This window comes from Sceloporus undulatus, chromosome 1 (genome assembly GCF_019175285.1).
Source record: "Sceloporus undulatus isolate JIND9_A2432 ecotype Alabama chromosome 1, SceUnd_v1.1, whole genome shotgun sequence".
Lineage (NCBI taxonomy): Eukaryota > Metazoa > Chordata > Lepidosauria > Squamata > Phrynosomatidae > Sceloporus > Sceloporus undulatus.
In genome coordinates this window covers 14,374,058-14,386,818 of record NC_056522.1, presented here as the reverse complement: position 1 = coordinate 14,386,818, position 12,761 = coordinate 14,374,058, and the positions used below count along the sequence as shown (strand labels likewise).

At 41.7% G+C, this 12,761-nt stretch overlaps 1 protein-coding gene across 1 annotated transcript in view; it reads right to left on the bottom strand.

Moving 5' to 3' along the window:
• Nucleotides 1-11,046, bottom strand: part of PNPT1 (polyribonucleotide nucleotidyltransferase 1) — a 37,018-nt gene extending 25,972 nt beyond the window's left edge. The window contains exons 1-9 of the mRNA XM_042444231.1: nt 10,879-11,046; nt 8,966-9,026; nt 8,744-8,818; nt 8,441-8,546; nt 7,491-7,540; nt 6,591-6,654; nt 6,443-6,490; nt 4,959-5,072; nt 1,834-2,020 (exon numbers count right to left, since the gene is read on the bottom strand). Of these exons, the coding sequence (XP_042300165.1) occupies nt 1,834-2,020; nt 4,959-5,072; nt 6,443-6,490; nt 6,591-6,654; nt 7,491-7,540; nt 8,441-8,546; nt 8,744-8,818; nt 8,966-9,026; nt 10,879-11,030 (857 nt within the window). The 5' untranslated portion in view covers nt 11,031-11,046. The remainder of the gene's footprint in view (nt 1-1,833; nt 2,021-4,958; nt 5,073-6,442; nt 6,491-6,590; nt 6,655-7,490; nt 7,541-8,440; nt 8,547-8,743; nt 8,819-8,965; nt 9,027-10,878) is intronic.
• Between the last annotated feature and the right edge of the window lie 1,715 nt (nt 11,047-12,761).

Here is a 12,761-nt window from a genome sequence, read left to right as displayed (position 1 = left end):
CTCATTTGGTGGGAACAAGAGAGAGGGCTAGGCCATACCTGTCTTCAGTTGGTAGAACACACTTGAATAATGAGTTTAGAGCTCTAAATTAATACCTTAGCATTCCAATACATGTAGCATTAGTAGACTTCAAACACTATTGTAGGCAGACACAAAATCAAGTGAAACTATTTTTCCAGAAATGGCCCAAGAAAACAAATCCTTTGTCAAGACACCACACTGCAGAACTGCTACAGGACATTGGCTAAGACTGTGCTTAACTCTGTATACTTAAAAAGTATTGTTGACATTTTAAAAGTGATTTTGCTGCTGCTCATAGATTTTCACTCCCTGTAATCTGGTTGTTCAATTCAGAATTCCACTTTTCATCCTCACTTCAATATTAGAACATCTGAGGGATATTAACCAGATCCCAGCACCTCACAGTCTTTTTGCACAAAGAAATCCTGCAACATATATGCCAAGACTTGTAAAGAGAAAGAGGGTGAAGGTTCATCTCATTAATACCATATTACCTAGAGCACAGTTCTTCATATATGGAAGAACTACTCTTCACTGCTCCATACTGTAGCCATATGAAAATCTAATTTGCTCTCTTCTGCCACGGAACCAAATGAACTGCATAAAATATGTGACTTTTTAAGGAACTTTTAAACACTATGGCCCCATATAGACTGCCAAAATAAAGCTGCTTCGGGTCATTTTGGAGGTATGCTGTTTAAATGTTGCATGCATCCTAAAAGTCTGGAAGCTGCGCCAAAGCTGTGCTCCAGTCCTTAGGACTAAATCATGGCTTTGGCATGGCTTCCAGACTCTTAGGATGCATGCAACATTTAAAGAGCAAACCTCCAAAGTGACCCGAAGCAGCTTTATTTTGGCCTGTTTGTATGGGGCCTATGTTATTAAAATAAAACTCAATTAATATAATCCATAAAACCCTGAATAGTCAAAGGAATGCACTATTAAAATTCCAGAAGATATAAAAGTTGAAACACAATTCATAATAAGAAAAAATTAAAACCAGGTTAAAACATATACCATTAAAACACTCAAACACACAGCAGCACAACAATTAGCAATACCCAGTAGAGTGTGTAAGAAGGACCTTATATTATCACTCATCAAATGCCTGTCAAAACAGAACTAGCTTTGCTTGTCTGTGAAAAGACAGTAGGGAAGGTGACATTTTAAGTTCTCTGAGAAGGGAGTTTCAGAGCCTGGGGGCAGCCACTAAGTAGGCCCTCTCCTGTGTTCCCATCAGATGTACCTGTGAGGGAAGTGGGACACAGAGAAGGGCCTCTGTAACAGGAATTCTTCCCCAATGTTGAAAATTTCCACCTGCAGCCTCTCAATTCTGTAAGCTTCCAAATGTTGTTAAGTTTACGATTTTCATCAACATAGCAAGTGGTGAGGGATGGTGGGAACTGCAGTCTAAAGACATCTGGAGGACCAGACTTAGCTCATCCTGCTTCAGACTGAATAGCAAGGGGTATAAAGAATCTGTAGGGGAAAATGTTGACAGAATGTCTTCCAACATGGGTGTGCTCCCATTATCCCTAGTCTTGCCCCATGTCCGCTGAAATCTATGTAATACACCCCCTTCCCCAATTTTATTTCCTGAAATGAGTTTCTTCCACAGGTTCAAATGCATCTGGAAATTATAATCTCACAGTTTGTTTTACAGACTATAAGTATACAGTTTGATATTTATTCTGGTAGAATTATGCTTTAAAGATTTGTGCAATGACGTAGGTAGGTGAATTTCGAAGTTTCAGGTTTGTACAAGAAAGCCTCTACTTGAGTTTGTGTTTCATTGTATTTTTCCCTACTTACTGCTTTGCACATTCCACAATCTCCTCAGGAGCAGTGAATAACTTCTGGACAGTTCTCTTGGCAATACCTTGCTCTTTTGCCAGTTGTTGTATGCCTTGAATTATTTTCTGGGCATGCTTCACACCCACTTTGATGGCATGGCAGAAGTCTTGCTGTAATACATTCTCTGCTGCAGCTTCCAACATAACTATGGATTCATATGGAGAGAAGGACATCAATGGCTATATTAGTCTTCAGGGACATACTATACACTTTTCCTGCCACATATAAAATTAAATCTCCCATTTTCTTTCCCTGGAATGTCTTATCTTAAAAATATTATCATTAACATTATTGTTATGCCTTTCTCCCAAAATTGGGACTCAAGAGATTCTTTCTCATTCCTTTTGGAACAGGAATTAGTCACTGGGCAAAATACAGCTCTCAAGAATCAGCATAAAATCAAGACATTGAACAATATTGTACAAAATATGTACAATATTGCCAAAATCCGACCATATCTCACTGCCTCTACTGCCAAGATCCTGGTCCATGCCCTAGTGATCTCACGACTTGATTACTGTAACGTCCTCCTGGCTGGGCTTCCTCTTTCTCACCTCCGTCCTTTAATCTCTGTCCAGCATTCAGCTGCACGCATTATCACTTCCTCCCACCGCTCTGACCACATCTCTCCTGTGTTGGCATCCCTTCACTGGCTCCCTCTCCCTTTCCGCATTCAGTATAAGCTCCTGCTGTCGACATTCAAAGCCCTCCATGGACTGGCCCCTCCTTACTTATCAGACCTTCTTTCTCTTCACCTTCCCACCAGGGCCCTCCGTTCTGGTAGTCAAGGGTTCCTGTCTCAGCCCAGGATTTCCTCTGCCCCATCCCGGATTCGCCCCTTTTCACTTGCTGCCCCTCACTCCTGGAACCTTCTTCCTCCACAAGCAAGAGCCATCACTTCTTTAACCAGCTTCAAAACGGAGCTGAAAACCATCCTATTCAGAGAAGCCTTCCCAGGCATCGCATAATTGTCGCTTACTATCTGATGTTCTGTTGTTGGCTGTTTATCGATCCATTTCCTGTATTCCTATGTACTGTATATGTATTATCCTACTTGTGATTATGTATTTTCCCTGGATAATGATTAACCATCCATTATGAAGCCTTGCCCTCCCTCCAGTCCATCTGCCTTGGTCCAGGCCTCGGAGGTTGAGAGGAACTGCTGGACCTCTTACCCTTTCTCGTCACCACTCCCTTCTCCTTCTGTATCATGTCTTTTTAGATTGTAAGCCTGAGGGCAGGGAACCGTCTAACTAAAAAGATTGCATGTACAGCGCTGTGTAAATTTACAGCGCTTCATAAATAAAGGTTAATAATAATAATAATAATAATAATAATAATAATAATAACAAACAGTTGCCATAGTTAAAATCACAGCTTTGCAGAAGCGGAAAGTATTTTCTGGCTGGACACCTACTCTAAAAGGTGTCTGCTTGCTCTGCAAGTCCATTTTGGCTCTGTATGACTGACCATTATTAACTAGTTGGAGGATAATTTATCCCAAAATAGTTTTAAAAAATAATATAAATGATAATACTTAAAAAAATACACCAGCAAAAAACACAACAGCAACCCTCCCCACTGCTCTGGAGGGTTGCTAATGATCACAACTTCAGATTCCTCCTTATACATTAATCAGTGGGCAATAGGAGAAAGTCCTTTCCATGTTGTCTCTGTCACCCATCTTTCTTGCCACTTATGCAATTCCAAAGCCCACATATGCTCCTAAAATCTCTCCCCAAGTCCACAGACCGTAATACCACTCTTGATAACCAACCTGAACAACTCCGCCCACCACATTTCCCACCTCTTCGTTCTTCCTACACACAGGCTGTTTTTTGGGATAGTTCACAAATACCAGCATACTACATACATCTCTGTAATACTGAAGCATGCACAGGAGAACTACTTTCTTTACCAGTGATTTAAAATATATCCAGCCTGTGTCTTTTTAGTCCAATAAATCAACTCTGTAACTGACTTCAAATCAGAAAACCCAGGACACTAGCTGGTTCACACACACACATACCAGTACTTCATTTAGACCCTCAACATACAATGTTGAGAACTGAGAATTGAATCCTTCTGAACTTATTAGAAGTGACATACATAGGCCATCTACATTGCTCTGGTTTGGGATGGTTCACTCACATATGCAATTTTTCACTTGATACAGTGCTCCCTCGGGTTACGAAATTAATTCGTTCCGCCGCCGCTTTCGTAACCCGAAAAGCCTTCGCAAGCCGAAAACCCATAGGCGCTAATGGGGAAAAGCCGCGATTTCGTGTGAAATAGCGCCGAAAAGCACCAAAATTTTTTTCGTAACCCGAAAAAACCTTCGTAACCCGGAACAGTTATTTCCTATGGGATTTTTTCGTATCCCGGAAATTTCGTAACGTGGGTATTTCGTATCCCGGGGTACCACTGTATTAACAAAGTGAAACGCGTCAAGAAAAGGGAGACCAAGAAAGTAAAAGATCTGGAACCCAAGTTTATGAGGAATGACTTAGGGAGTTGGGTGAATTTAGCATGGAAAAGAGAAGACAGAGAAGGACATTATAACATATTTAAAGCATGTTTCCTGCTGGTCTAGAGCACAGGACTCAAACCAATGGATTCTTGTATTTTAGCTTGTGTTTTTAAAGGAGAATGGCAATTTAATTGTGTTTTACACAATTAAACAATAAATTTATTGGTGGGGGGGACCCAAACCAACAGATTCAAATTACAAGAAAAGAGATTTCACATAAACATTAGGAAGAATGTCTTAACTGCAAGTCATTCAACAATGGAATAGACTACCTCAAAAGGCAGTGGGCTCTCCTTACTGGAGATTTTTACACAGAGGTTTGATGGCCATCTCTCAGGAGTGCTTTAGCTATGTATTCTTGCATGGTAAGGGGTTTGATCAGATTTCTCGTGTTGTCCCTTCCAATTCTATGATATTACAGTTATCAAGTAACACATATGGATATGGAAACCAGTCCACGAAGCGGTGTAGTCATGACTGAACAGGCTGCTCATACTGTCTCAATCCATTTTATGGACACTTAATTATTAAAAGATAATTTTTAATCACTTACCAATCTGACTACGTGGACCTGAGGAGACTACTAAATCTAAAGTACTGGAAGACATCTCTTTTCTTGTGGGATTAACAACAGCTTCTCCATCAATCAGTCCTACTCTCACAGCACCTAAGAAGATACTCCATGAATTAAGATATTTCATCAATTAGCCTTTTGCAAGAGCTCATGAAAATATTTTTCATTTGTGCTTGTAACAGTGAGAGAACAACACAGTTAGAAAGTTGAAAGTACTTATGAAAATACATGAGATTTTGCTTTTACTAGGCAAGTGTTCTAGTAAGAGCTTGGATGTACCTACTTAGAAGTAACCCGTTATCCATAAATATTTTTTCTTGGCATGGATAATAACCAAAATGTAACTAAGGGGCTCAACAGACCACCCAAAAACGGTGGACTGGAGGCTCCTGTTTTAACCAAACCGTGCGGCAGCCCTGTGGAGTAAAAAGAACTCGCAAAAAGCAGGTTCTTTTTGTGGTGCACTCCACACACCATGACTGTGCCTGTCATGCGTTCATGATGTAAGTGTGGCGCCCAGAGGTGTGAATGCAGAGCTGTGCTTACGTCATGCATGTGTGCCCTGTATGGACAGCACTGCTTAAGGATGGCGCCATCCATACGTGCTAGGGTTCCGGAGCATGCTGATGCTGGATGCTCTGGAACCCTAGAATTGGCCCCAGGTCGCCGCAAACAGGCAGTCTGTACTGGGCCTTAGTTATATTGCAGCTGTAACCCAACAGGGGATAACTTCACTCCTTTTGTGGTATAATATCACTTTTTGAGTTGGGGGGGGCTGGCTTCACTAAAGGAGGAAGATCATGCGATACAATCGCTGCCTTATGCAGCTGCCACATGCTCTATGATAGATGGTGAGATGACAATGAGATAGGCAGGAGGAGAGAGTATTTTGTACTACAGGCAAAGCAGCTTGTAGCATTCAGATTTAAAGAATAAAATAAAATAGTAACTATTTTAGTTACTTTTGAGAAATGGGAAAGTAAATCAGTAAATTTACAAATGTGCTTAGTTTGCTTCTCTTCAGCACTTCGATAAAGGTTGGATTTATACCTATTGAAACAAGTGTCCTGTTAGATGATTTATCTATGTTTTGGCAATAGCTAACTCTGCCCCATAATCCATACACTGGGCAGGGTAAAAAGGTTATTCTGAAACTTCCCTGTCCCTATCATATGGCAAACTGCTTTTGAAGCTACAAGGAGTTCTTAAAGCAGTTTTACATTCCCAGTATTTTCCTGTTAATTCTTATATATTTAAAGCAATACTATTTTCAACACTCGCTACTTATCAACAGAAAGGAAACAATGTTATTATATAACTAAATAATACTAAATATTGTGGAACACAAATCAGATAATTATGCTTTTAAAACTTCAATGAAACAAACCTGATTGTTTGCTACTAAACATATATCATGTTTCTAAACATATGCCAAAATCTTACATTATGCTATCTTTACTCACCAATAGGGCCATTCCATGGAATATCCGACAATGTAAGGGCCGCAGAAGCTGAAAGTAGTAAGATTTCTTACTTGCAACTGTTTCACTAAAACGGTAACATTGAATATTATGGGCTAGGGAAAGGGGACACTTCAGAAAAAATTATTACCTCCATTGATTGCTAATACCTCAGGATCATGGACACCATCTACAGCTAAAAGATTACAAAGGATCTGGTGAAGAAACAAGAAAAAAGGATGAGGTATTGTTCCCTTAAGGGTACAAATCACTTTGATAATACTGTACTATTAACTTTAATAGCACTTAGATAAAAGCTACTTGTTCCTGTAAGGCCTTTCATTCATGTCTTCCAAATATCTGAGATCCTAGTTTGGATTCCTCTCATTTAGAATACATCTCATTTAGGCCTTTTGAGGTTTGGGCACGAATGTTACAGAATACCCTCCTCACCCACAGAAGACCATCTAGTTTCATTTTTATGTTCTTTTCATTGTTCTATCAAAATCTATTTTCACAGCCTCATCCAATAATAAATTGCTAATTTCATTTGTATGCTGCTAATGTTTTATTGCTTTAGTACTGATTTTTTTATTATACTTAATATGTTTTAAAATGAGGGGCATGCTTTTCACTTAAACCTTTGGAATCCCTGACGTTTTACAAGTGAAATGACAGTGTGAACATTTTGTTACTGTATCTACTCATCAAAATGAAAGAACAACACACTGCCTCGGAGTGTGGTGGGGTCTCCTTCTTTGGAGGTTTTTAAACAGAGACTGGATGGCCATCTCTCTGGAGTGCCTGGATTGTGTATTTCTGCATGGCAGGGAGTTGGACTGGATGACCCATGGGGTCTCTTCCAAAGCTATGATTCTATGAACTGACTACTGCAACAGTATTGTCTCTCAGAAAAAGGGCAAATTTTATCAACAGATTGATACTACCCACAATATTCAATTAGCAGAAATGTACAAATCCTAATTATTACATAGCATCAGGAGTGCACTAAAAACTAGGTTAAAAGTAACAAGTGGGCAAAATAACTTACCTGTGTATCATAATAGTACCCTGCTGGAAAGAGAGGTCTAATTGAGCGATCTGTAAAACAGCATTAAATAAATAGTTCTTATATGCCTTCTCAAGATAATTTACATGTTAAAATTCTATACAATGAAACAGAAAAAAATTAACCATTGAACATTAGGAGTAGTGACATACATCCAGCCCATAAAGTCCTAAAGGGTAACATACTGTAACTAAAAATCAACAATCAAGAAAACAGATAGCTTCCCAGAGCTAAAAGCCTTTAGTGATGGATACTGAGTGACTGCAGATGGCAATCCATTTCATAGAGGTCATTGCAGAAAGGTCCCCTTACCCTGCCTCATTATAATAACCAAGAAAAGGCTACCCAAAGCAATGGGAACTGTCCCCATCATAAAGCAAGATTCTCCATCCACCAGTTGCTCCACTGATCATCTCACAGCTGTGCTAACAGAAAACACTTTACAGGTAAGAAGGCATTGATACTCATAATAAGTATTTTCTTTAAAAATTAGTCCAAGGAAGTAAGGATTTACATGGAATCCTGCTTATAGGAAAGCTTACTTGGGATCCCTTTCAGATATCCTTCCATCAGTTGGTCTTTTTATTTCAGGCCAACTTTTGGTATCTTGACAGTTTGTTGAGAATGGCTTAAATCAAAAATAAAAAACAAAAAATAAAATAAATAAAAAAAACAAAAAAACAAAACAAAAACAAATGGCTACTCTATTTTTAACGTATCGATGTGTTTTCAGTTGGTGCTTAAAAACTGAATATTTGTTTCGTACTTTAATTTAAAACAACAATTCATTCCTATTGCAAGAGGCCTTGAGGGATGTACTGCTGGCACTTAAGTCCAATATATAAATAAGCCACTAGTGTTCCTTTTAGGAACGCCCAAGAAATTATTGCAATGATTATAAGAGAACAGGGCTCAGTATTTATAGCACATACCTATTACTCGGCTTGTAAGAATTTCTTTGTCTGTAGAACCCAATTCTCTTCTTAGATAATTGGTAGGAATTCTTCCGGCTGCAGCGGCTTTTTGACGATAATCAACCTTATGCAACAAGACAGACGTTCTTATTTGATTTTAAGACTAACCATAGGATACAGTAAAAATCAGGAGTTAACATTCTAGTTTATCTTCTTATAAGAACTAATATAGCTACATCTAACCTGTCTGAATTTTAATCAGCTTATATAATCATATGCACAATACATGGCACTTCAGTACTACTCACTATTAATACTTACCACCAAAGGCATGAATTGAGATGACGAAGGCTTTGTTTTACTGACTGCTGTCACCATCACTGATGTATCACCTAACTTTATTTTTAGAAAGAGAGAGGGAAAAGAAATATTAATTATACTGGTTGACTTCACAGTTCAGAGAGATGGAGCTCTATTTTACAACTCTTGTAAGACTGAAGCATCTTGCAATATGAACATAATTGTTTCACAAAAATATTCTACCTGCACTACAGCAGATCCATCAGCGAATCTGGCGAGTTTTCCAGAAGAGATTTCCAGTTTTCTGAAAAAGAGAGAAAACATATGCTTAACTAATTTTTCCATTTTTATACTATACAGTATACGTACTCCCAATTATTTACTGGTGAACTGCAAGACTTTTTTTTGGGGGGGGGGGGGGGTTTGCAGGAGAAAACTACAAAACAGTATTGAGAAGGAAGATTTAATTTATTGTTATTATGTGCCATCATATCAGCTTTGATGTATGGTAACCCAATGAATGAGGTCTTGTTTGCACTGCAGAAATAAAGGAGTCTGATGCCACTTTAACTGCCATGGCTCAATGCTATGGAATTCTGGGATTTGTAGTTGTGTGAGATATGTAGGCATCTCTGTCAGAAAGCTCTGATGCCCCACCAAGGTACAAATCCCAGAATTCCATAGCACTGAGTCATGGCAGTTAAAGTGGCATCAAACTGCATTATTTCTGCAGTGTGGATGCAGCATGAGACCATGTTGTTAATAGTCGTGCTGATTCATGACAACCAAGATTAGTGCAACCTTTATAGTGCTGCTATTCCACTGTAACTGCTCTGTCTGCCTCCTGTTGCATTCTGGGGTTTGTAGTTCAGTGAGGTCTAAGCTCTCTGGCTGAAAATTCTAAATGCCCCTCTTTAAACTGCAAATCCCAGAATGCAACAGGAGGCAGACAGAGCAGTTATAGTGGAATAGCAGCGCTATAAGAATGTAGTGCGGTAATGTAGTATATCTTCATTGACTGAATCATTTCAGCTGTAATGCGGCCTTCCTCTGTTCCTCATGCATTCAGCTTTACTGAACATTAGTGTCTTTTCTAGTGAGGAATATTGTCTCATGATATGCCCAAAGAGTGACAGCCCCAGTTTAGTCAATCAGTCACCTGTTCTGACACTGAATGGTATTACAGCTGCATGGTATTTTGCCCCATGTGTTGCCAAACGCAATTGCTCAGCAAGTGTGTTTTCCCTACACCCTACAGAATCCTGGGATTTGTAGTTTGGTGAGGCATCTGCACTCTTTGTCTAAGAAGGCCAAAGACTTTGTAAAACTGCAGACCCCAGGATTCTACAAGATGTACTTAGTGATGTCAAAACTCCATTGCAGCCAGAACTCCACACTTGTGGCTTTGGCTTTTGCAGATCTGATTCATATGTTTCCTCTAGGGATCTCTATGTCTTCCAGTGCTCCTCAGTGGTCAACATCTGCCAGAAGTTGCCCTGGAGGACCCAGAGGTTCCTAGAGGACATTTCTCTAGGCATTTGTAGCTCCCTCAAATACAATTCTATGCACAAATTCTGGCTTAGTTGACCAGAGAGTTGCCCTGGAGGACCCAGAGATTCCTAGAGGTGTTCTCAGGTACAAAAAAGAGTGGTGCATTTTTAATTGGGGATCTTTCCACTTTCACAGGGGTCCTAACGCCAGCAGTTTTTAATCTTGCAGATGCACCTGCGTTGTTGTCGTTGTTGTTGTTGCGTGCCTTCAAGATGTTTCCAACTTACGGCGACCCTACTGCAGGGGTTTTCTTGCCAAGATTTGTTCAGGGGAGGCTTGCCATGGCCTTCCCCTGAGGCTGACAGAGTATGCCTTGCCCCAGTTGACCTTCTGGGTTTCATGGCTGATGCACATCCTTAGGACTTAAGTACATCGAGTTCGGATCCAGAACAACTTGCAAATAGGGCGGGATGGCTGCCATTGGCAAGAATACAAACAGCAGCCCAAGGCTGCATCCACACTGGGGAAATAACCCGGTTTGGCACCGCTTTAACTCTTTTTCTGGCTCAAGGCTATGGAATTCTGGGGGCTGAATTGCTCCTGAAGAGAGAAAAAGGCAGCTCCAGCTGGGCCCCAGCCGCCCCCGAGGCCCTCAGTCCGGTTACCTGCTCCCCACTTCCACAGAGACCGCCTTAGGCCCACTGGCAGCGCTCCAGAGGCCCCTCAGCGGCCTCAGCCAAGGCCCCAGGGCTGCCAGGGAAGCCGCCTTGGCCCTCCGCCTCAGCCACCAACGGCCGCTCGCACAGGACGCCGCCATGACACCCGAGGCGGCCGGCGAGCGCTCATTGGCTGCCCGCGGTGGTCCCCAACGCTCATTGGCTGCGCTGAAGCGCGTGCGCGGAGAAAGTAGCGAATGAACGGCGTCGGGGGCGGAGCCAGCAACGGCCGCTCGCACAGGGGGCAGCCATGACACCAGAAGGCACGCGGCGAAGCGGACGCCGCGCGCTCATTGGCTCCTTGCGACCATCTCGAGCGCCATTGGCTGCTGCGGAGGGAAACTGGCCAATGAACGGCGTCTGTGGGGGCGGAGCCTAAATCTGAGAAGCCGACACAGGTTCGCTTTCGATTTCCTTCCAAGCTCTTCGAGGAAGAGGCGCGCGCCAGAGCTGTTCTCTCGCTCGCCCTCTAGCGGCCGGCGCGGTAATAACATCTGGGCGAAATGGACCAAAGCTTGAAAAGGAGAATAGCATCTTTTTTGGTGGCTGGTTGGCAGACGTCCTCCTTTTCCCGGACGCGTCCTACATTTCAGCCAGGTCATCCCCCCAAAAAATGTCCTCCATTCTGAGCATGACTTAAGAAGCATGAATTTACATTTCTATTAGTGTTTCTATTCGCATTAATGTTTCCTGCCCTACATTTTCCTTGAATGTCCTACATCTCCAGTACCTTTTCCTCCTTTGCGGTGATGGCCAGGGTGACTGCGTTTCCCAGAGTTCCATAGCACTGAGCCATGGCAGTTAAAATAATAGCTAAAAGCACTTAATTCACTTAAGTCCTCCATTCTGAGCATGACTACGAAGCGTCGGTTTAGCGTTTTTAGCTTTTAACAGCCGTGGCTGAATGCTATGGAATTCTGGGAAATGTAGTCACCCTTTTGTAACCGCAAAGGAGGACGAGGCACTGCGATACTTAGGACATTCGAGAAGAATGCAAGAAGTAAATAAAGTAAATAAAAGGTAGAAGCACTTTAAGTACAAACGTAAATCTTAGTCGCGCTCAAAATGGAGGACATTTTGGAATTCCTCCTGGGCAGACGGTTGAAATGGAGGACATGTCCTGGAAAAGGAGAACATTTGGCCAGCAAAAGAAGAATCTATTCTCCTTTTCTCTGGTTGCAGGAGATTCAGAGTTGTGGTTGTGTGCCTTCAAGTCATTTCCGACTTATGGAGACCTTAAGGCAAATCTATGATTATTATATTTATATGCTGCCCTTCTCCCATCATAATTTTGTTGGTGAGTTTCTTCAGAAGAGGTTTGCCATTGCCCTCCTCTGAGGCTGAGAGAGTGTGACTTTCCCAAGGTCACCCAGTTGGTTTCCTTGTCCGAGAGCATTGGAAGATTTTTTTTGCATTCTCTCTTCCTCTCCTTAGAGTCACGACTTACGGACCAAGATTTGAAGAGCCAAGACAACATCGCAGTGAGATTGACTAACAGTTTATTCTGATTCCAAAGCAAAGGTTTGCTTGCAGACCAGTTAGTGCTTAATCTGATTGGTGCCCAAGGCATCCCACCTTTAAGGATGATCTCTCCAGGCTCCACTTTGACCAGCCCCAGCCTGCGCTCTTTCCATCATATCAAAGGCACAGTACAGGGCGCCTGCAAATCCTGCTTCTCCCCTCACTCAAACATCCCATTTGCTCCGAATGAGTCACAGGGCAATAACTTTGCAAACTGGTAAACAAACCATGCAATTTGGGTCGCTCCTCCTTTTTGGGAAGTTCTCTCAAAAGATTTTCTCCTGCCCTGTTGGGTTCCCCATCTTCCTCCT